This window comes from Parambassis ranga, chromosome 5, assembly GCF_900634625.1.
Source record: "Parambassis ranga chromosome 5, fParRan2.1, whole genome shotgun sequence".
Lineage (NCBI taxonomy): Eukaryota > Metazoa > Chordata > Actinopteri > Ambassidae > Parambassis > Parambassis ranga.
The window spans coordinates 24,271,480-24,295,573 of record NC_041026.1 but is presented as its reverse complement, the minus strand read 5'-3'; the positions used below and the strand labels follow the sequence as shown (position 1 = coordinate 24,295,573).

At 42.7% G+C, this 24,094-nt stretch overlaps 3 protein-coding genes and 4 non-coding genes across 8 annotated transcripts in view; 6 read left to right on the top strand and 1 right to left on the bottom strand.

Moving 5' to 3' along the window:
• The window catches only part of stimate (STIM activating enhance), a 28,102-nt gene extending 14,494 nt beyond the window's left edge, over positions 1-13,608 (top strand). Inside the window, exon 8 of the mRNA XM_028406518.1 lies at positions 11,934-13,608. Within this exon, the coding sequence (XP_028262319.1) occupies positions 11,934-12,047 (114 nt within the window). The 3' untranslated portion in view covers positions 12,048-13,608. The remainder of the gene's footprint in view (positions 1-11,933) is intronic.
• On the top strand, positions 3,091-3,163 carry trnar-acg (transfer RNA arginine (anticodon ACG)). The gene has a single exon. It is a non-coding gene; the product is annotated as a tRNA-Arg (tRNA).
• trnar-acg (transfer RNA arginine (anticodon ACG)) lies at positions 3,956-4,028 on the top strand. The gene has a single exon. It is a non-coding gene; the product is annotated as a tRNA-Arg (tRNA).
• trnar-acg (transfer RNA arginine (anticodon ACG)) lies at positions 4,414-4,486 on the top strand. The gene has a single exon. It is a non-coding gene; the product is annotated as a tRNA-Arg (tRNA).
• A 901-nt stretch (positions 13,609-14,509) lies between the features above and the next one.
• On the top strand, positions 14,510-15,674 carry mustn1b (musculoskeletal, embryonic nuclear protein 1b). The gene is made up of 3 exons (XM_028406519.1): positions 14,510-14,658; positions 14,745-14,868; positions 15,302-15,674. Exons 1-3 carry the CDS (start codon positions 14,650-14,652, stop codon positions 15,415-15,417), a joined length of 249 nt encoding a protein of 82 aa, XP_028262320.1. The 5' UTR covers positions 14,510-14,649; the 3' UTR covers positions 15,418-15,674.
• Positions 15,063-15,134, bottom strand: trnae-cuc (transfer RNA glutamic acid (anticodon CUC)). Its single transcript has one exon. It is a non-coding gene; the product is annotated as a tRNA-Glu (tRNA).
• Positions 15,675-17,957: 2,283 nt separating the features above from the next.
• On the top strand, positions 17,958-23,620 carry itih3a.1 (inter-alpha-trypsin inhibitor heavy chain 3a, tandem duplicate 1). Of its 2 annotated transcripts, XM_028405231.1 has the most exons (22): positions 17,958-18,117; positions 18,420-18,449; positions 18,628-18,651; positions 18,868-19,022; positions 19,153-19,257; positions 19,350-19,512; positions 19,590-19,700; positions 19,776-19,904; positions 20,083-20,199; positions 20,262-20,430; positions 20,510-20,635; positions 20,727-20,908; positions 21,030-21,215; positions 21,345-21,484; positions 21,580-21,740; positions 21,883-21,912; positions 21,993-22,064; positions 22,370-22,483; positions 22,619-22,820; positions 22,905-23,077; positions 23,174-23,285; positions 23,386-23,620. In XM_028405231.1, exons 1-22 carry the CDS (start codon positions 18,004-18,006, stop codon positions 23,522-23,524), a joined length of 2,754 nt encoding a protein of 917 aa, XP_028261032.1. In that variant the 5' UTR covers positions 17,958-18,003; the 3' UTR covers positions 23,525-23,620. The 2 variants fall into 2 exon arrangements, with proteins under 2 accessions (XP_028261032.1, XP_028261033.1); XM_028405232.1 differs by lacking the exon at positions 18,628-18,651.
• Positions 23,621-24,094: the final 474 nt, after the last annotated feature.

Here is a 24,094-nt window from a genome sequence, read left to right as displayed (position 1 = left end):
TGCTTGTAAAACAATACGCTCCCCGCCTGGCATCACTAGATGCCATATTACACCTTAGAAACTCCACTGCGGTAAGACAGTCACTCTGTTGAACAGTAGGATTACTTCAGACACAGGTCTGAGGAACAGCTTTGTTCCCTCTTGTCTGTCAACCTTCACTTCCACCTTACGGACTTTCCCATCCTTGCTTGGAAATACTTGAGTTATGACACCTAACGGCCAAAGATTCCTTTTGAGTTATGTTGGGCCTATCGGACCTCCATTTGGTTCGGGATTGCAAGGTACAGAGATATTGCTTGCGCCACCTGTCCCAGAAAATACTAGCAAGACTTTGGACCTGCTGCCACTGCTTACGATACAGGTCCTTGCTATCAAAGTCACCTGAAGGAGTGGGATGTGGTTCACCCTTTTGCATGAGTAGAGTGGCAGGAGTGAGGATAAATGGATCTGTAGCATCGGTGGACACAGGCACCAAAGGCCTATTGTTAAGAATAGCCATCACCTCAGCCATAAAAGCACCTCATGAGTGAGCTTGGAAGATCTTGACTGAAGAAGCATGGAGTCAAGAATTCTACGAGTGATGCTGATCATCCTCTCCCAAGCTCCTCCCATATGAGATGACTTTCAGCATATCCACCTCTAGTTTGTCATGCAGAAACAGTCCAAGGTCCAAATACATCAACTCCAAGGTGAAAGGTGGTTCTGTGCTGAGTCTATCTGGAGGTAAGTCAGCCATTTTCTGTGACTCAAAAGCCCCTCGAAGCTTACGGCAAGTATTGCACTTGAAGATGAAACTGCTTATGCACCTTTTGCTACCCACAATCCAATAACCCGCTGAGCGGACAGCACCTTCTGTGATGTGACGTCCTTGCTGTTGTGACTCCGCATGGTAATGCTGTATCAGCAAATGTGTAACGTGATGCCGTCCAGGCATGATGATTGGCCTTTTCTCTTCCTGCCCCAGCTGAGCTTCCCAAATGCGTCCTCCAACTCTTAAGAGGCCATCTTGGTCAAAAAAGGGATCTAACAACTTAAGATGGGTGTCCTTGGGAAAGTCGGGGTCGAGTACGTCAAAGATTGCTGACCCTGAGGAAGTTTCCTCTAACTGCGAGAGGAATACTGGGCCAGATAGCCAAATAGTATCTTTTAGCCGGGCTTCAGGAATAGACCTTGTAGCATGATCTGCTGGATTCTGTTCAGTGGACACATAATGCCATTGCTGTGGCTGTGTGCTTCTCCTGATCCTTTGGACTCGATTGTTGACATAAACATAGAATCTTCGTTTCTTGTTACAAATGTAGCCCAAAACTACCTTACTGTCTGTAAAATGTAACAGCATCAAACTCACAGTCAATCTCAGCAATGATGAGCTCTGCCATGTCAACAGCCAATGTAGCAGCACACAACTCCAGTCTAGGTATGGTTTGTTCTGGACGTGGGGACAGCTGAGTCCTTTTAAGTCCTTCTAAATGGCAGAGGAGCGACCCAGCTGTTGTCCTCATCCTGAAAGACTTCCTCCTTCATTGTCTTCAGAAAGAGTTCATCCTCCACTGAAGTGCCTAACTTATTATCATCTTTGGTCTGTTGAAAGACATAACATCTGAGATGGTCTGTAGAGTTCTCACCAGTGGGCCCTCCCATATAAAGAGAAGCAAGAAAACCTGGAGCTTCCCTGCCGTGCAACTTTTCCTTTATTCGATAATGGTTAGGACATGGTTGAAAGACTGAATGACGGCCATTTTCCAAAGTGTTAATATAGTAGGCGTTTACAGCAACTGGTTTATGAACATTACCGAGACAAACATCACCCACAATAACCCATCCCAAATCCATTTTTTGGGCATACGGAGCCTCATGTGGTCCGTTTACTTGCTTCCGCACCTTGTGGACTCTTATGATGTCCCGGCCAAGTAGAATCATGATGGGAGCCTGAGAGTCAATTTCTGGGATTCTTTGTGCCAGTGGTTTTAGATGTGCATGATATAATGCTGCTTCTGGTGTGGGGATCTCAGAGCGATTATTTGGAATGGCGTTACACTCAATCAGTGTCGGCAGAGAGATAATAACCTCCCCGTCTATGGACTCCACTTGGAAACCATGAGCTCTTCTACCTGTTGTCTCAACCACGCGTGCACAGGTCCTCAGTTAGTAAGGAGAGTTGTGACCTTTGATGTTAAAGAGGTCAAAAAAGTCAGGCCTCACCAGTGACCTATTACTCCGATCATCGAGTATTATTAGTATAACCTGACTGCCTTTGCCCTCTGGCCCGTCGGATACACCTTGACAAGGCAAATCTTTGAGCAAGACTTCCCAGCGAGATCTCGACCACAGACCTGTGTGCAACTTGATGAAACACTAGCTTCTTCAGCGGCGTTTCCTTCCTCCCCGCCATGCTCGCTTGGTGCATTCTCAATTACCTCTGGTGCGCCATAACACTCATCTAGTCTTTTCCATGCCATTCCGTGTCCCCTTTTTGGGTGGTGGACATGCACAGACCTTATCCTTCTCACATGTTCAGCAGACTCGGCGCCTAGCCGTTTCACTAAAAGATCAATTTCTTCACCTTTGAAGGTGCCGCTTTCTGTGGTTTCATACCTAAATCATGTGACACATGAGGTTCTGTGTTCTCCACATGATTTACAAGTAATGGCTTGGTGTCTAGTTCCCCAAAACCATCAGTTGGATCTTCCTGTAACCCAGATGTTGTAGCTTGCTTTACTTGCTCTTCCACGCATTTTTTTGTGCGTTCTGCAGGATCATGGGTTTGGAGCTCAATATGTGAGCTGAGAGCATCACTTTGCTCTTCTGCTGCTGCCTCTAATGCCCCAGCTTTAGCTACTACAGCTGCAGCCTTTTTCTTCAGTTGAAGAGAATCTAACGTTACCTCTAAACGTGTACGCTCTACCTTCATGCAAAATCGCGTTGTCTGAGATCGCAATTTTCGGTCCAAAACGATAGATCATTCAGCCCTACCCTGTGGTGTATTTCTCTTCCTGCTGCCTTCGCTGATCCTGCCTTCAGTTAAGTACTAAGTGTGGGGGAGGGGTAGGGTGAGAGCACAAGGACCTGATGATGCTTGTGGCTATTTATGGGCCAGTGGCGCAATGGATAACGCGTCTGACTACGGATCAGAAGATTCTAGGTTCGACTCCTGGCTGGCTCGTGTTTGTTTTAGCATGGAGCAAGACTTTTTGTACACCGAAAATGCTGTAGTACATATGCCAGGCCTGTCAGTGGTACTGTAACACTACCAAACACACGCTGAAAACGGAAAAGAAATGTGGGGCATGCACACAAATGTAAAAACTTTAATAGTTATTGTCCACTACTTGATGTGGTAGTAGAGAAGCAGAAGATTATACTGTAAAAATGACACCGACATTGTTTAATATTTGAAAAATTATAATTTTTAATTTTTCTTCTGTGAAATAAACATTTTGATAGTTGAATGGCTGAAATCGGTCAATGTATGCTGAAGATACCCTGCACCAAAAAAGAAAGAATCAGAAAGATAGAAGAAAGAAAGAGGGTGAAGAACAAGAGTTTGATTGCTTGCAGCAATCAAACTAATAAATATCAAAAACTATGTGGTAGTAATCACATCTCATAAAACAATGTGTCACCCTTTGCAACGGACTCAAACACCTCTTCACTAAGATCAAACTTTTAGTCTGCTCCTTCCTCAGTCACTCTGAGAATGTTCTAAAATCACTAGGACTCTAGGAGTCCTTACTAAGATTTTTTTAGGCTAAGATAAGAGTGGATTCTAAAAATAGGAATACAGCCCTGGTAGATTTGTTTGTGAGGGGAGAGACCAAAGGCAGCTTTGTGGTGCGTTTTTGTCTTTGTGCTTGCATGCCTCAGCGACTATGCTCTGTGTGAGTGAGTGCTGAACTGTGGAGGAGGGGTTGTCTACAACAACGTATTCCTGCCTGCAATAAATGGCTTTTGCTGTGGGCCAGTGGCGCAATGGATAACGCGTCTGACTACGGATCAGAAGATTCTAGGTTCGACTCCTGGCTGGCTCGCATATCTTTTCTATTGTGTGCTGCTGAAATGTAATTGAAGCCGATAATTATCATAGTAAGAAGAAAACACAACATGTCTGTGCTATCAGCCTTTGCATGGTATATTTCTCTTTGCTGCATTAGTTAAAACATCATGAAATGCATTTGATGTATTTTTAAATACAATAACTCCTGTTTACAAAAACAGCAGTTGCATTTCTTATCAGTGGTCTTAGTCATATGTTACTAAAAAAAAAAAAATATCGAAAGGATTTTACGATCTGTCTGGTCAACGAAGTACAGACAAACAGCATTTCTCTTCCTGCTTGCATGCTTGAGAAGTGGGGGAGGGGCGGGCTGTGAAGTAACACACGTATTGTCGCTGGCAGCAGCATGACCTCATTACGGGCCAGTGGCGCAATGGATAACGCGTCTGACTACGGATCAGAAGATTCTAGGTTCGACTCCTGGCTGGCTCGTTCTTTTTCTCTCACCATTTCTTTTGAATGCAGGGGTGGGGCCCTCGCACCCGCCCCCCACCCCCATTGTCCCATTCCTTCTCCCCCTGTTTCTGCCACAAGCTGTGGTGATGTGGCCAATGAAGGAAAAAAGCGGCAATGACAAATGTAGAGACATGTCTGTATATAACATTTGTCACTGTGTGCAAATTATTAGGAAGCAGTAACTTCCTGTTTACAGTAGGTGGCGCTGTCGAGAGAACTCACAGGAGTATGCACACATGTTCAGGGTTAGGTGTTAATGACATGAAACAAAATTGAGATTTTAAGAGCATACGTGATGGAGTTACACCAGTTGTAGTACCCCGTTCATTAGGCCTGAAGACATGCAGACTGTTTGAAGGAAGTATGTAGGAGAGAGAGCTGTTTGTGTATGAAGTTTGAAGTAGTTTGGATAAAGTATGCAGGCATGAGAGCTGTTTGGCCAAAATTGCCAAACCCCAAAAACATTTGATTAATACATTTAAATTATTAATAAGCAGTTACATCCTGTTTCCAGTAAGTGGCGCTGTGCAGATGACTCATGAGCATGCAGACGTGTCTGGGGACGGACTATTGTGACATAAAAAAAATGTGAGGACGTTAGGATGATGCACAGCGAAGTTATAAGGAGTTCATGTTTCATGGCGAAGGTTCAACAGTTGCCACCGCCATGGGCAGCCTGATACAGGAAACCACACAGGTGTCTGTGTGGGACTTCAAGTCTGTGATCCTCATTTGGCTGTGAAATGACAGGGAAGGATTAATAACCCTTTTAAACCACCCTAAATAGTTGACAAATGCCTGTCAAAGGCATACCCAAATTAAACTACAAACTGTTTGTGAGCCCTTAGGAGTATGTGCAAAAGCTTGGTCTCATTGTGAAGGTAACACTCTGAAATATTTATTTTAGCTGTGTGATTTACAGTAATTGCAAATGGTTAACAGTGAGAGAAGTCTAAACACAGAGAAATAAAAAGATTTTGTAGCTCGCCTAAATTTTTTTGGTAAAAAAAGGCTGCTTGACAGTGGAGATGTTGATTAGATGACAATATAGTGACACAGGCTGAAGTCTTACCTATTCCCAGTTAAAAGTAGATAGTAATTGGACAAGAAATGACAATTGGGACAGGTTTTTCTGTAGGTATTCCCAGGCGCTCTCCAAAAAGTGCCATTTGGAGTCTCCAAATGGCACTTTGGCACCAAAGTGTATAACTTGGAATGCTTCAACATAGGGATGTCCCGATCAGGTTTTTTGCCTTTGAGTCCGAGTCCGAGTCATTTGATTTTTAGTATCTGCCGATACCGAGTCCCGATCCGATACTTTCAAGATTCTCCATAAGATCAATAAACTTTAATTTCTAAAGAACATTTAACACTTAAAGACCCCCAATCATCAACTTTATTATTATTATTGTTATTATTAATGATATTAATATTAATGTTGATATTATTATAATGAGTAGTGGTAGGCCTATTACCATAGCTTATCTGAGCATAGTCAATGGAGTTAAGTCAAACCAACTAGCACGTCATGAGCAACAGAGAGCCAAACAACACGCACTCTCTGGGAGTGGGCTCACCTGTATGCACATATGCTTGTGTGCGCACGCGTTTGCATGTGTGTACGCGCATCAGGCCGCTGCAGACAGCTGCAGTGAATTTTACAAACGCCACCATGTAGACAGAAACACAGAAACTGTTTTTTTATTTATTGTTTATCGCGACAGGCCTATACCCCTACACTACAGGACACAGAGCCACCCTGCACAGAAGGCGTTAACTTTGAGAGCCCTAATAAATATATATCCGAGTCCTGATCGGGAGGTAACATCCGATTCCGATCGAGTCTAAAATCACGTAATCGGGCCCGATTTCCGATCACGTGATCGGATCGGGACATCCCTACTTCAACATACAGACATCAATGAGAGCTCTAATGAAAGGTGCCACTTAGAGGAACCTCATTCCATATTCAGATTCACTATTGGCATTATTGAAATAATGTTCGTCCTTATGGTGCCACAGGCCCAGATCTTCTGCTGCAGGAGGTCACGGAAGAGGGCTGGGCTGGTGTAGAAATTATCTACATACAGCTTGTAGCCCTTGCCCAGTAATCTTGTGTTCATCAGCCTCATGACTGAGTCATAGCTCAGCCCCTTGCCACTGGCTTCCTCACTCTTTCCTTCATACACAAAGAAGTCCCATGTGTATCCATTTTTTGAGTCAGCCAGGACAAAAAGCTTGAACCCCCAGCGCACAGGCTTGTTCTTCAAGTATCGTTTGAATACAGTGCGGGCTTTTGATGCAACCATCCTCTCAATAGAAATCTCCTGTCTTGGGTGGAAGTTCAGATGACAGGCTTCTCTAATTTGAGAGTACAGTGGCTGTATCTTGCCCATGCGGTCGAAGTCTGCTGTGCCACGTTTTGCCTCGTTTGCTGCATCATCTGCAGCACTGCTCAGGTGAAGAGCCTGGGAGATGGCGAAAAACCTTTTCCTAGACAGGACAGTCTTGGGAAACTGCAAGGAATACAGCTTTCCTCTCCGCCAGTAATCTGTCAGTGCTGAGCATTTCACAAAGCCCATGTAGATTACAATGGCCGAATACAAACACATCTCCTGCACTGTGATGTCCTTCCAGGGTATTGAAGACGTGCTGTAGGTGGCTCTGCCATGCTCATTGCTGTTTTGTACAAGGGTTTGAAGAATGGTCTTAGTAAAAAAAAGCTGGAAGAGCTCCAAAGCAGTGTATTTAGCTGCCACTAACAGCTGTAACCCTGGCTGTCATGCAGGGCGGAAGGTAGGCTGGGGTGGTGTTATGTCACGGACATCAACATAAAACCACCTCTCCTCAGATGGTTCTCCCTGTCTGCTGCTGCTTCTGCTGCTGGCTCTTCCTCTTCCCCTCCCCCTCGCTCTTGTTTTTCTGGGGGATCTTCTGGGGGGTTATCCTCAGATGAGGAGCTACTTGGAGGATCCGGTTGATCAGTTGTCCGTGACCTCCTGGCATGTGCAGAAGAAGAGGGGCTTGGCTCCCACTCTGTATCTGAATCAGTTTGCCTAAAATTCAAAAAATAAGGTTTTCATTCACAGAACAACTGTAGCTGTATTCATTGTTCACCTCACAAATCAGTCCTCCACAACTACTTTTGGAGGAATAGTAAAAGCACACACCTCCTCCACACAGGTAAACATTACAAAGGACACAACACTGTATTCACTAATACTTTGAAACGTCTACATTCTATTTATAAAACTGCAACATGTATAAAAGTTACACTTACTTGTCATGGATGATATCTTCTCCTTCAATGAACATGTCCTCCTCCACCGAGTCAACAGACGACACATAACTTTGCGCATCCGACACATCCTCGTCAGAAAAGTCACTTTCCCGTCTAGTACACTCTTCAATAACTTCTTCAACAGTGTATTTCTTCTTTTCCACGCGTTTCGCCATCTCTCTGGTCGCTGGAAATACCACTGGAATGGAGATATGTGCTCACTCTCACTGTTACGCATTTACGCACGCACAGCCGGCATCCACTGTTTATGTTTACGCTTAGGCCTGTAGCCCACCCCCCTTCCACAACCCCTTCATGTGGGACATCCCCATGACGGAAAGTTTATTGGCTACACGTCAATTGCGTCAGATTCAGCGTCAAATATAATGGGCTGAAAATACAAGCGTACGAGTAGAGGGAGGCGCTTCGCTCGATATAGTCACTCATTGGATACTTTTGGCTGTGGACAGGCCCTCGATCCTTTTGTATGGTCAAACGAGCTGGCAATCAATAGCTCACGGAAGTGGCTTTCCAACGAGGTATAGGTTGTCAACAAAGAGCACAAAATGGCTGCGCATGGACGGAGATATTGCAGTGAAACATGAACCGTCCCGACTTCGGTCTGCCTACCCCCATGTGTATAGAAAAGGTTTTAAACAGTATGAGATAAATGCATGTCAGTATAGAACATGGCATTTCCCGTTTCCATCACAAGGGAACGCCACGAGTGACACGGATAATGATGACAGAGACATTCGGGGTGGGGTTCTGAAAACATGCAGACTGTTTTAAGCCGTTAAAGGAAGTATGTAAGAGAGAGCTGTTTGTGTATGAAGTTTAAAGTAGTTTGGATAAAGTATGCGTGAGAGCTGTTTGGCCAAAATCGGCAACTTCCAACCAAGATGGCGGACTTCCTGTTAGGTTGAGGTCATGGTGTCAAGAGACATGGACATCTATACAGTTAGATATGTGAAACACTGAATGTAATCTTAAATATATTGAATGTTGGATAAATAGGGTATGTATTTTATGCTCATCTGGTATTTCCAGAGTGTTTAAAGTAGAAAAACCTCAACAATGTACACCGATCCGAACCGAAAACCGTGACCTCAGAACCGTGATACGAACCGAACCGTGGATTTGGTGAACCGTTCCGCCCCTAATTTCAATCTGTTAAATTAGGCAGTCTGTTGTTTCTTGTCCAGAGAGTGGGCTGTGTGCAATTCCGAATGCTTGCCAGAAGATTCAACTATTGTTGTATTCATAAAGTTCTGCATCCGCTTGCTACTTTCACTTCTGTCTACTTCTTGTCATGTTAGCCTAAAGCAGGGGTGTCCAAACTTTTTTCGGGGGGGGGGGGCCAGATTCGATAATGCGAAAGTCTCCGAGGGCCAACAGTCCCCGATGTCATTATTTTAAACAATCAAAAATGTGTATGCTGTTTTGTAACATATTACATCTTACACAGCGAACAAAATAACATCTTAGCATTCAGATGAACAGATCAGAAAATGTTATCTAAATATACAGCATACATTTAAAGCATTCAGAAACTGTGTGGTTGTGACAAATGCAACAGGCAAGTTATTGATTCTACTGTGAAGGTGAGATCTGATCATATGTGGCAGGTCTGGTTTAGGAGCAGCAGATATCAGTAAAATGTCAGGTAGACTAGGTGGGAGCCATTTAGTGCTGATCTCAAAGGGTCTGGTAATTTAATGTTTACACAGGTTTGCAGTGCATAGCACCCAGACGTAAAAACGTAATGACGTGCCTTACGACAGATGCGTACTGAATTACGGAGTCAGTTTGAGAGAAGTGCCGCGTCTCTGTACAACTGACAGTTTAACAACAGAGAACGTTAACAAGCAAAGACGGACTGCTCTGCTGCTCCAATAAAACATGCCCGCTACTGCCCGCACCGGGCAGGAGGGAGCGACACGATGGACAGGGAGAGGGACGCTCTCCCCTTCTCTCCCCTTCGCTCCTGGAGCCCCCCAGTACTCCGGCACTTCCCCAGAGAGGGACTGCTGCACGGGGAGGATGCTCCCTGGCCGGGCAGCCCGCTCCCATGCGCCCAGTCTATGAATTCTAATAGGGCTACTATACTACAACTAATAATAACAATATTTTGTGTGCACGTAGGGCTGTGCGATTTGACGATAAATGATCGTGAAGGATTTGAACGTATCAGCGATCTACCAGAACGGACAGATCGTTTTATCGTCCATAGAGCACGTTCTATTAATTGCAGTTCTATGTTCGCGCAGACGCATGAGTTTTTTCACTCGTCCAACTCTCAGTGCGCTGTGAACACAACCAACCAGTGACAGCCTCCCTGTTAGGAAGCTACGGCTGAATACGAACAGAGAACGGAGCAACTGGACCCTAAAACGAACTCCCCCTTTATGTTCGGTACTGCGCGTGTTCTAAGCCTGTGTGTGTGTGTGTGTTTGTGCGCGACGTGTGTCGCAGTGGAAGGGCCGCGTGTATTATAATGCTACGAGCGCGTACGTGCCCACCTCTCTGAACATTTCCAGCTCGTTATATTCAGGTTCGCTGCTGTTGTGCGTCAGCACCTGTGTGTGTGTGTAGTGGGAGGGCCGCGTGTGTACATCAGATGCAGACAGAGGCAACAGCTAATGATGTCACCAAAACTATAACGCAGGCATTTGATGAAGAGGCTCCATGAGGACTCTAGTAAACGGTGGACAGAGGTGACAGCAGCAGCTCCGTTTGTCCTTAGATATGATTCCCATTAAAGTTTGATCATTTGTTCTAAATCACATTGAACTTCAGGAGTTACTTAAGTCTCAATACTGTATTTATTGTTTAACCTTAGGAGGCACACTTCAGTCTGTTTAAATGACTGTTGAATAATACTTTACAGAACTACATTAGTCTTCTTTTTAACCTATTTGAATTTTGTTCTGTAAATTATTTAAATTTTCATGTTTATTGAAAACTAATACTGAGTGCACGTTATCAGAGTTTTTGTTTGCCTTTAACATCTACTGACAGTTTTTGAGAGGTGACAGAGTAGGCTACCTGATGTCATTTACACAGAAACATGCAAATTAGTGTCAATGTAAAAACAAATCGTGACAAAATCGAGATCGTGATTTTATCATTAAAGAATCATGATATAAAATTTTTGCCATATCGCCCACCCCTATGTGCACGTTATACATAATTCGTGGCCACAATTTATTTCTTTTTTACCATGTCACTGGAGCTCTGTAGTTTAGGAGAACTTCACTTGTGCAGTACAGACGCTCTCTGAAAGCAGGTTGTATGCAGAAGCACGTTTAGTCTCGTAGTGAATTGTGTCGAAGTGCTGAACCGGTGTTGTGCACCTTCCGAGCCCTCTGAGAGTGATAATGTTCTGCTCAGAGAATCATGATGCAAACGTTACACAGTGAGTTGAAAACAAAAACAAGAATTGCCTGTTGATTTTGTATGATTGACTCTGTTTGGCTGGCGGGCCAAAAATAACGCATTTTAAGATAGAAGCCGCGGGCCATACGGGCCGTAGTTTGGACACCCCTGGCCTAAAGGCTGTTACATACTGTGTGAGAACGGAGAAATTCGTTTTTTCTTGAGGTTGCACGAACAAAAACAAAGTTTGTTTCAGCCAGGACTTTTCATACTTCACGAGAAATGTATGTGCAGAACTCCTTCTGGCTCCTAAATGACATCATTTTCTTCTCTGAGCGCTGCTGTGGGATTTCTTGCAGCTTGTTCTCGACACATCAACTGAGCAGAACTTTTTTTTACTTGGTCATGTCTGAACTATTGTGTGATTGGTCAGAATTTTGTAGTGGGCGTAGTGAATGCAGAAATGCAGTTCTTGTGGAGTATGTAACACCCTTTACCAGCAGAGAACACCGATTCGATGCTACATTGACATGGAACCATCTAGGGTTACAAAGTGAGATTACAAGTGGGGCTAGTCGTCGGTAATATTTCTATTCATTTCTATTTATATCATTTCAAACTTTTATTAAACTAGATTTACAACATATTGCACCTTCAGTTGGAAATTTGAATAATTTCTTGTTTTTATTTATTTATTTTTGGTCAATACAACAAGCCAATCTGTCTCACCTGTTTGTGTAATTATTTTATTATCCCATGTTGCAGATCCTTTTCTCAGCAGATGATGAAATGGATGAGTCAGATGAAGACGATGTGCGGCGACTCACTGGACTGAAGACTGTAAAGAAAAAGAAGCTTCGCATGGGGATCCCTGTTTGATCCTCGCATGGCTACCTTTCTTGCTACAACTGAACTTCCACCAGTAACTCTTCACCTCACATACAGTCCACATACATTCCCTCTACACTCTCAGATATCAGCATTTGATGACAACAGAATAAACAGCAAATCAATTTCCTTAACACTTGGCTCCTGGAGGACCTACTGTATACTGTCTGAACTGTGACACTGCGGCCCCTCCCCTCTCACCGTTGTATTTTGGCATGGCACCAATGGGGTGAGTGTGTTGTGAGGACACTGGGGGGAAAAATCTCAATTCTGAACAAGCATTGTATGAAGCATTGTATACTGTCAAATCCTAACTGTAAGTGTAATAGGAAACAAATTTCAGTGGATGTGTATGACTGTAGTAATATTGGTTGGACAACAGCTCAATATCATGCAAAAAACACATTGGAATGGAATTGATTATGTTTGATACATTACTTGAAGTGATTGTACTCATGTTGTTCCCATGTAAGCTTTGTCCTTTTGTCTTCTCATGCAGACATACCATCATAGCCTGAGGTGTGAGTGTGTGTGTGTGTGCGTGTGCAAGATGATGTGTACAGTGTCACACCCTTTGAATCACCATACTGATACAACTCTTAACACTGCAGCAGTTACACATTATACTACTGTATATCTTGTATGTAATGTTACATTTGTCAGAGTGAGCACATTCATTGTTGCAGCAGTCCTTCATACTGTTGTCTTACAAACAACTTCTTTCATGTGTAAACCTGTAAGTACCACACTGCAACATCCTTCTAATGCCAGCTGTGTCAAAAGACACAAGACTGCAGCCTCATTTTGTTTGTGACTTTGTTTGTGTGTGTTTCTTTTTAAGTGTTCTTTTCGGGCCAAAAAGGTGACTATGCTTGTCCTAAACTTATGTTTTTTTATTCCTTCTGAGTAGATGTGGGAACAATTTCTTGCACAATTTCCCATTCATCACAGCTTTCATCTTTCCTTTTGTATTTTGTGTGAGTTTTAGTTTGTTTCATGGTTGTTTTTTTTATTCCAGTAATGTGCCTGAGTGAAATTACCAGCAGGTGTTTTGTTTGTGTGTTTTTTTTGTTTTGTTTGGTTTTTACTGTTCTAAAAAAAGCTCCAGATCTTTAGGCGTGAAGCAGCATTCAGCAGGCTCTGATGTTCAGAATGTGACATGCATAGACCCCTAAACTGTAAATGGTGAGTGTGGACCAGACAGCCAAGGAGAAAGTGTGAGTGCGTTGTTGTGTGTGTGTGTCTTTGTGGTTGCACGCCACTGTACTGTATTTACTGAATGTACCAGTGTGTGCTGAATACATGTGTGGAAGGTTTGTGTGACTGCTGGTCCAGTTTAAAGTAAATAGAGTGACACAAACTGTGATGACTGCAATGCTGATGGTGATTTCATTAAGATGTTTTTGGCATGTTGTCGAGGAATAAATGACTGTGTTTTAAAAGGGGAAAGTCCAGCGCCTTGCAGCAGTTATGGTAACTCAGCTGAACCAGGACAAAGAGGGCTTTTAGTATTTTACAAAATTTAAACTACTAAATGATTAAACGACAAGTGATTGAGGTAAATTATCATTATAAATGCTTTTCAAATAAAGGATATGATACACTGTATGATTATCTGTTGTGTTTCTTCAAATGCAGTGTTGTGTTTTAGGAGGAAAGGTGCTCTCAGACCGATTACAAATAGAAATGTCATGTTCCTGTGAGTATACTGGATTGTGGCAGTTGTCTCTGTTTACCAGTTGAGGTAACACACTCACCATTACAGCCTCTCAAACATGATTATGTGTCCACAAATAGCTCCACTGCTTTTAGCTTCTTGCTAATAATTAACACACATATGCATATTTCCAGCCATTTTATTGTGACACAAACGCATAATTTCTGATAACCTAGGTCCTTAGACCATAATTTAAGGTGTTTCCGGAGGTGGAGACATACTTACAGATCAGAGAGAATGTCATTGTTTTCAGAGAACAGGGATCTGTTTTTGTAGTTAAGACAGTTTTCATACTTTTTCATTCTTCAATGTTTTAGCTGCAGTAACACGTTGAATCTGAACACTTCTTATTGCTCACTACTCCCACAAAAGGCGCCCCATAAACTCCAGTTGGTCATTTGGGCAGTGTCCTTCATTCTCTTCCTGGTTCAGCCCAAATTGTGTTGGTTCATGTGTTAACTGTCTAAATATGTTTATTACAAGACCCAAAAAGGAATTCCCTTTGGCCTAAATAAAGTTGTGGATCTAGAGCAGCTGGGTGGTGATTTTCCTGTTAGGGTCACATTTTAAAAGGATGATATCTCTGCCAGGGTCAGCAGGGGAGGAATTGGAGCAGGGCAGACTGCCACTCATGATGTCCTGAATTATCAGCTGTTGGCCTGTAAGCTTCTTGTTAAAGATGGGAGACCCATTCCTGCTGTACGATCCACACCGTCACACCTAATAATACACACTGACAACAGGCAGAGTGGTACGGGGGTCTGACTGACTCACTGGGTCTGAACCAGGACTATATATAATGTCAGGCTTGCTGGGAGACAAAGACACACACTGGAATAACAACGAAAGAGAGTCAGATCACTGTCTTTAATAACCATGTCACAGGTATGTCACATGTTGATTTGATTTTACTGAAATTTGACATACTGTTTTTGTTTTGACCTCAGACATATTTTCTTTAATTTCCTTAGCTAGGTGAGGTTAAAAAGAAGAAGCGCCCACCATTGAAAGAGGAGGACCTGAAGGGAGCCCGCAGTAAACTGGGACTGAAGGGCGAGGCCAAGAGTAAGACCTATGAGGTCATGGTGGAGTGTGGTGAGTAAAGGTTTTTATTAATGTTTCTTCTGCGACATTCTCTTTATTCTCCTATCTCACTCACTGAGTGTGATCATCACTACTGCAAATAATTATTAAATATTACATAAACATGTTTGGGGATTATGAATTTCAGTTTGTACAATCTGTTGGGCCAGATTGTCGTTCATACATTAATAACAACAAAATGTACATTCCCTGACCGGGAATCGAACCCGGGCCGCGGCGGTGAGAGCGCCGAATCCTAACCACTAGACCACCAGGGAGTGCTGCAAAAACTTGATTTATATATTCACTAAAATGCACACACCACCCGATAATTTTTTGTAGTGTTGTCGAGTTAAACTTCAGGAAGTAACGCTAAGATATTGTATTAGATTCACGTTCGGTGCAAGCCATATGTGTTTTTATGACGTATCTGTGTCTTTTGCAGAACGTATGGGCAAAGTGGCTCCGTCTGTGTTCAGTGGAGTGAGGACGGGAACAGAGACAGTCCTGGACAAGTCAGTCGCTGCCAAAACTGCTGGAGCGAGTGTGTTCAGCAAGTAGACACACGGCAGCATATGAGATAGCAATAACCCACGCTGTAGTCTTTATGGTTCAAAGTCAGTGATGTTACTGCTTAATATGTCTTGTCAGTTACATGTTCTTACACACACACACATTTGCGAAAGTTTGTGTTGACGGGCTGCTTTTGTAGTTTTGTGCTATAATTTTGATGTTACTGATAAAGTCTATATAGGTTTTGTATTTTTTATTTTTATTTGTGTTTCTTAAATAAATGATTTCCCCATGTTCTATAACAAGTTATGTCTAATATTTTCTAGCAGAGAAGAGAGAATGATGTAATACAAATTTATGGTTTTGAAATGAACATCTGCAGCTCCAAACACAGGTAAACAGTAATTGTGATGAGCACCTATGTCAGAAAAACATGTTCCCTTGAAAATCAACAACACAGTCTGTGTGCTGCATGCGGGGTAAGCACAAACAAAACACATAAACACATAACTGCTTGCACATACATCTGTGCCAATATGATAACAAGATATATATAGTAGAAGCATGTTGTAGCAGAGACGCCTTATTCCAAGTCAAAGCCTGACTGAAATGAACATTCTCTCATCATCAAGAAGGTGGTTTTCTTTCTAACCAAACAAGTGATAGACTGACCCATCCTTGTGCTTTTTGAGGTGTCTGATGAAGTTGGTCGTCATTGAGCCGGCATCGATTATCCTGACGTCACACACAAGTCAATGTTTAATTTCTGCTAAAGAAATAAAATCCAACTCCATCATACACCCAAACTACCTGCTACTGACAAATGAACATTTATGTAAATGTGACTGCTGCCACAGTGTATAGGTGGCAACATGTTGATGAAGATTCTCAGTCATCCAGGTCATCATACGTAGAGAAGGTTGAAGCAAGGCGTCTGGACTTTTAGAGTTTTCTAGAAGACGTTTCGCTGCTCATCCAAGCAGCTTCATCAGTTCTAACTATTTGGTGGGGAAACATGGTTTATATGTGGTTGAAGACTTCAGTGGTTGGGTCTGGGTAAAACTTACAAACAACGACAATGAGACTACCGGAGGGGGACTGGTTGACAGCCCTTTGTTCTTGCTGTGTCACAGGTAATTATGGAAACATTTAGTGCTATCGTTTGTAAGTTTTACCCAGACCAACCCACTGAGGTCTGACACCACATATAAACCATGTTTCCCCACCAAACAGAACTAATGAAGCTGCTTGGATGAGCAGCGAAACGTCTTCAAGAAAACTCCACAGGTCCAGACGCCTTGCTTCAATCTCCTCAAGTTTATAGGTGCACATCACAAGCCACATAGTTATCAGTAGATCTAGATGAATTCATCACTGTTGAGGGAATTAAAGATCCTGAAGAGATTCTGAAACGATTATTGAAAGGTTATGTGTTTTTACAGGCATGGGGAGAAGTACATCGAACAGGTTTGACAGTTCTCTGTGGTTCTCCGCCGATCAGGAGGTGGTTACCTTAACTTTTAAAACCTTCATGTGCGTCACAAAAGAAGAATCTAACCTTATACCTAATCTCATCCTGGGATGTTTTCCTCTGCTAGCAAACGCTCAACTTTAATCACACATTGTACCAGACATCTTAGCGACATGGTGACCTTCTATAAGTGCAAGGCAGACATAGTTCCTGTTCAGTCACATCAGAATAAACGATATTAAACATGGACAGCAATGGATACAGGCACAACTATTTTTCTATCGCACTGTGTTTGTTAAGGCAGTGTGGTCATTATTTGCATTTGGTCACAGGAAGATCAACGTTGGTCATTTCACTTATTTCAGGCCTTCGTTCAGCCTGTTTTTGCTGAGAATCACAGCCATTAATTAAAGCGAAGTGAAGAAGTGAAGTCAGCATACAGGACCAAATTTGTGGATCTGTGCTCCTGATTAATAGAGAAGCTCATGGTTAAAATTACTCATCAAATAAAGGGCAGAGTACAGCACAGATAACGAAAGTGTTTGTTCACAAACGTTCGATCTGGAAACACACCTACAGGAAGCCAAAAGTTACAACTCAAATAAAGCTTCAGTAGAGACGCTGAGTTTAGCCACATTTTCTGAGTAGTTCTTCTCTGACTATAATAATGCCGACATTCATATACAGACTGATAGATGGAGGTATTGATTAAACATAGATGATGAGTCGGTAAGATTAGAGTTTACAGTTTGTTTCTAATGCATATCACCACCGTTAAACATATCTTATTGAGAACTAAGAATGGGCATTACAGGACAGTGGTTAAGATGACACAATATACAGTGTTTGTGCTGTGAATTATCTTGTGCTCTAAATAACAGAGTTGGTGGTAATCAGTGTTTTTATGTCCTACATCAGACGTGTTGTTCAGGTTGTCAGTGTCATTTTGCCAAATATGTAAATATGGTTGTTGACACATTACAACACAGACATGCTCTCTGAGTCCTGTGTTCTGCATTTATGTTGCACCCCCCAGCCTCCTACACCCTGAACTCTGGTCTGTTGGTCAATATAATCAAGGAAACACACACAGGTTGTCCCGCCCCCAGAAGGCAGAGAGCTTTTTATCCCTGCACTGAAGTCAGCCAGTGTTCAGTTTGGTCATGTCTGGACTGTTGGGTGTTCGCCTGCTGCTGCTGTGGGGCTGCGCCTGCCTCTGGCTGTCCAGCTGGGCCTCTGGGGCTATGGTCATCTCCAGCAACAATGACGCTCCACAGGTAGATTCACACAATGACCTTTTTGTATGGATCTTCATCAGAGATCACACTGTTTATATTTGATGCTTCATTTTATTATTTACAAATTAATTTTATCTGGTAGTCCCTGATTTCACCACTAGTCTGTTTTCTTATGTAACAACTCTGGAACACAAACAGTGCTCCTTCAGTACTAGTTTGCTTCATAAATCCTACTAAAATGTACAGGATTTGTCACCACATTATAACGTTTTCTCACAGGTCATTTCCATTATGACAGTGTTTCACCTCTAATATCTTGGCACCATGTTCTGTTATTCCAGGGACCAAGAAGAGCTGCCAGATCACTGCAGGTAGGTGGAAACTATTCAGATAATCTCCTTATGGGGGTCTGAACATTTCATTAGTTTTACTGCTTGTCAGACACCAGTAACATGTATCATCAGTTTAACCATAAATTAACACTAAGTGCTGCATCGATAAACTGATGACAGAAAGTATAAAGTTTTATTTTTCTCATTTTTTTAACAGAAAAGAAGTACAAATGAAGCCACGGTGAGAAAAGATAGATATGATGAAGACAATTCAATATAATGTTATTTACCTTGAAAATCTAATATGATGAGATCAATAGATTTACATTAACAATGTGTTCAGTTTGTTGCAATGTACATCCTCAGCACTAGGTGTCGCTGAATCCCTTACAACACTCAGAGCCCACATTAATTCTCAAAGAAGTCTCATCTTCCCCTCTCTGTCTCTCTGTCTCAGGTGGAGCTGTGCAGTGTGACAGTGGACTGCACTGTGGCGTCTCGGTTCGCCCACACTGTCATGACCTCTGTGGCTGTAAACAAAGTAAACTCGTCCCAGGAGATTTTCTTTGAAGTGGAGTTACCAAAGACGGCGTTCATCACTAACTTCAGCATGTCAGTCTGTTCTTCTGCATCTTGTTTGCATTCTGTCCTCGTTCTTTTTACAACTCTGCAAAAAAAGGTGAATTTTTCCTAAAGACAGAGGTCGTTTAAATCATGCAGCTCTTCTCTTTGTGCCTGACAGGGAAATTGAAGGTCAAGTGTACGTTGGGGAGGTGAAGGAGAAAGAGAAAGCTAAGAAACAGTACGAGAAGGCTGTTTCCTCTGGACAGACTGCTGGACTGGTCAAGTGAGTCCATGAGGATGAAAAAAACTCATTAATCCACTATTATCTGCACAAATCCTAAAAGATGGTAAAACACATTTTTTTCTATGTCACAGGGCTTCTGGAAGAAAGATGGAGAAGTTTTCAGTGTCTGTCAATATTGCAGCACAAAGTAATGTGACCTTCATCCTGACCTACGAGGAGCTCCTGCAGAGGAAACTGGGTCAATATGAGATTCTGACCCGAGTTAAACCCAAATCACTGGTCCAGAAGTTTCAGGTGACTAAATGCTGCCTCGTGGTGACTTCAAGCATCTTAAATCAGTGTTTGACTCACTAATGTTTGTCTGTGTGCAGATTGTGACAAACATCTATGAGCCTCAAGGACTTTCTTATGTTGATGCCCATGCAACCTTCCTCTCTAATGAACTGCTCCCCCTGGTGGAGAAAACGGTCTCTGACAAAAAGGTACCTGATGGAAGAGGTGGATTCTGTCCTTGCTCTCTTTACACTCATTAAGAGTAATTTTCACCCTCTTGTCAGGCACACATCTCTTTCTCACCAACTGTGGAGCAGCAGAGGAAATGTCCAGGATGTGACGGCACACTCATCGATGGAGATTTTATCATCAAGTATGACGTGAACAGAGTGAAGGGCCTCGGGGACATTCAGGTCAGCCATCAGCAAAGACCCAGAAACCCCAGAAATCCTCCATATAAGAACATACACAGAGTCAGCTTGAAGCTCTTTGTTTGAAAGGCCCATTTTAAAAGCTTAAAAACACTTTGTGAAGATACAATTAGTTTAAAATTGATCTCATTGTTGAATATTGCTGCTCTTTATTTCCCAGATTGTGAATGGATACTTTGTGCACTTCTTTGCTCCTCCTGACCTGCCCAGAGTCCCAAAGAATGTGGTGTTTGTGATCGACAGGAGTGGATCGATGAGCGGAATAAAGATGCAACAGGTGAGACATTTTCAGTCTGTTTTCACATAACAATGCTCACATGCACATATTTATATTTGCAGACACGACAGGCACTGCTGGAAATCCTCAAAGACCTCGATGAAGAGGACCACTTTGCCATCATCCAGTTTGATTCTGATATTGAGAGCTGGAAAGAGTCTCTCACCAAAGCAACCAAAGAAAATGTGGCTGCAGGCATGGACTATGCCGGAAACATAAAAGACCGCGGAGGTTAGTAAAAACTTACTGATATCTTGAATTGTTATCTAAAAGAGTTACACAGCCTTAATATAAGTTATTTTCCTTCCAGCTACCAATATCAATGATGGTGTGCTGAGAGGTGTAAACATGCTGATCCAAGACAGGCAGGAGAAAAGGCTCCCAGAGAGAAGTGCTGACATGATTATTTTACTGACTGATGGAATGCCAAATCATGGTAAACTTGTTCACACACTGTAGAATAGATGATGTATGTGGTTACATTCTTGGTTGAGACTGTTATTTATATGTGCATTTGTGTGTTGTAGGTGAATCTAATATCACAAAGATCCAGGAGAATGTGCGCTCTGCCATTGGAGGAAACATGTCTCTGTTCTGTCTGGGCTTTGGAGATGATGTGGATTATTCCTTCCTGGATGTGATGAGCAAACAAAACAAGGGACTGGCCCGCAGAATCTTTGAAGCTTCAGATGCAACACTTCAGCTTCAGGTGGAGGGTTTGGCTTATCAGTACATTTGAATTCAAACAACACAAACTCTGTCACATTCTCTTATATTAACACAGTCAGTCTTTATACAGGTGCTTTTGTATGTGTGTACATTTACTGCAGGGTTTCTATCAGGAAGTGTCCAGCCCTCTGCTTTTAGAGGTGGACCTGCATTATCCTGACAATGCAGTGGACTTCCTGACCACCAACCACTTCAGCCAGCTGTTTAATGGCTCAGAGATCGTGGTGGCCGGACGGCTGCTAGACAACGGCGTGGAAAACTTCCTGGTGGAAGTGTTTGGCCAGGGGGTGAGGAGAAGGAAATGGCAGAAATATGGACAATGTTGTAGTGGAGAGATGATATGTGTGTGTGTGTGTGTGTGCACATGTGTGTCTGCATTGGTTCAGGATTTTTCTTCTTCTTTTCATTGGCTGTAGTTTGAAGAGGACTTCAAGGTGCAGGGCCAGGCCAGTGCTGTGGACTGGAATGAGATGTACCCAGATGAAGAGTACATCTTTGGAGATTTTACTGAGCGTTTGTGGGCCTACCTCACCATCCAGCAGCTACTGGAGAAGAGGTCTGTTTGGATTGAGTGGAATTAGTTCATCTGGTCATCTGGACCGCACTGATTATTTTACACATCATTTGTTGCAACAAACATATTTTCTGCAGCAAGAGTGGTCCTTCAGATGAGAAAAGCAATGCCACAGCCAAGGCCCTGGACATGTCCCTGCAGTACAGCTTTGTCACGCCTCTCACCTCCATGGTAGTCACAAAGCCTGAAACTGAGGATGGACCAGACAGCCCTCTCATCGCTGACAAGCTGACTGAGGGTAACTGATGGCAGAAATGGTTTAGATGCTGATACTGTAAAGTACTGGACTGTAAAGTGGTAAAACATTCATGTCACTCCTCTTTAGTCTACTGTAAATCCTGTTTTAATCTCGTCTTTTCTCTCCATCTGTGTTTATACAGAGCAACGACAACTGGCTGACAAAAAACAACGTACGTTTTATTTCAACCATGTTTCACAAAAGGATTTGTTGATGTTTTTTTTCTCAACTGTTCTTTTGTTATTCCTCTAGTCTATACAGGACTAATCAATCAATATGTACGCCCTGTGCAGACAGCTTATGCAGCCTCACCCACATATTTTGGTAAGTACGTTTTAATAGACATTTTATGTATTCACACTTTAAGAGTTTGCTGCTAATGTCTGGAACACAGCCTGACAATTATTATTTTATCAGCTAATTATGAAATATCTGCATATCACTTTGATCCCACAGTAATGTTATAAAAAGCAAAGTAATGAAGTCTTTGACATTACTGTGTAAGTATCTAAGCTGCAGTTTCCTGTTGCTTGGTTACAAACTTTGGTTGTAGTCTGGTTGGCACATCACCATTTGCATTCTTATTGATTGTGTTCATTCTTGTCATTGTACTTTGGTGTCACCTGCAGTGGATGGAGATCCTCACTTCATGATAGAGCTCCCTGACAGAGAAGACGCTCTGTGCTTCAACATCAATGACAAACCAGGAACCATCTTCAATCTGGTCAGAGACCCAACATCAGGTCAGCCATCGGTCCTCATTACCATCATGTCTTAACTAAACAATGACATGTTATTGTTTCACTTTGGACATGTGTCATACAGGTGACAGAAAAACATGTCCTGCAGTGAGTGAGTGGATCCCTCTGTTTCCTCAGGTATTCTGGTGAATGGTCAGACCATTGGAGACAAGATGATTCCCCCTGATGGGCACGTTAACACATATTTCTGCCGTTTTGGCATCGTGCACCAGACTCTGGGGGTCAGGCTGGAGGTGAGCACTCAGGACATCTCAGTGTTCCAGGACAACAAATGGGTCAAGCTGCAGTGGTCTGAAACAGCCTCTCTCAAAGGACCCAAGTGAGTGATCACATTGCTCCAATATGTCTGTCAGCAACAGAAGCCCTCAACATGAGCCATGATGTCACGGACTTTCTCCTGTAGTGTGGATCTTCTCCTGACCAAGGATCGCAGCCTGACTGTGACTCTGAAAGATTCAGTTAAGTTTGTGATCCTGCTACACAAAGTGTGGAAGAAGCACCCGTACCACCGAGACTACCTGGGTTTCTACACCCTGGACAGCCACCTCCTGTCTCCTGTTGTTCATGGCCTGCTAGGTACAACATGACACACATGGCAAGACTCACACGGTTTTCATTTTCATTTTATATTCTTCTATTTTTACTTCAATTATATTTTTGATCATCCACCAGGTCAGTTCTATCATGGGATTGCGTTTGAGGTGACAGACCTGCGTCCAGGTGAAGTTCCAGAGAAACCAGATGCCACCATGTATGTGAAAGAACGGCAACTCAATGTCACCAGGTACATTAATCATCACTTACATTTCGCTATGCCCCATCTCGCCATGGAAAACGTGTGTGTTTACATCCTCATTTGGTCTGAATGTGTCCCTCATCCACAGAGGCTGGCAGAGGGACTTCAGGAAGGACGTGAAGAATGGAGAAAATGTTCCCTGCTGGTTCATTCACAGTAATGGAACAGGCCTCATTGATGGAAATGTAACAGACTACATTGTGTCAGGCCTCTTTAAAACAGTTTAAAATCCTACCTAACATGGTAATAAACATTAACTCAAAAATAAGTACTTATATTGAAAAAGGTGGATTTGTATACAGTAAAGTCAGTTCATCATGGTATCATTGTCCTGCTTCCATTTAATTTGCACAGTGTTTTAATGCTTTTAGAAAGATGCTTTTTGTTGCTTTCGGTTTTTAGTGACTTTGTTTGGCTAACACTCTCTCATTTACTGTGGCTTTTTTTGTTAATCACAGTGTTGAGGATTGTGAGTGGCAAATAAATGTAAATTTTAAAGTTATCCATCGCCTTACACTTATCTGGGGTCTGGTTGCAGGGGCAGCAACCTAAGCCTTAAATTCCAGAGCTTCCTCCCCATGTTATCTCCAAAGGAGGGTCCAGCCACCCTGCGCAGGAACCTAATTTCAACCATCTGTATCCATAATGTCATTCTTTCTCTCACTACCTACAGCTTGTGGCCATAGGGGTAGGAATGTAGATTGGCTGGTCAATGGAAAACTTAGTTTTGTGGCCCATCTCTTGACACCACAGTGGACCGGAGCAGAGCATGCATCTCTGCAAGGTTGCACAAAGCC

Coding starts and splice junctions, on each gene's coding strand:
- mustn1b (XM_028406519.1), top strand. Junction 14,869..15,301: donor TGAGGTCATGGTGGAGTGTG/GTGAGTAAAGGT, acceptor TGTCTTTTGCAG/AACGTATGGGCAAAGTGGCT.
- itih3a.1 (XM_028405231.1), top strand. CDS start 18,004: ATGTCTGGACTGTTGGGTGTTCGCCTGCTGCTGCTGTGGGGCTGCGCC. Junction 22,065..22,369: donor AGCCTCACCCACATATTTTG/GTAAGTACGTTT, acceptor TGTCACCTGCAG/TGGATGGAGATCCTCACTTC. Junction 22,821..22,904: donor GCCTCTCTCAAAGGACCCAA/GTGAGTGATCAC, acceptor TTTCTCCTGTAG/TGTGGATCTTCTCCTGACCA.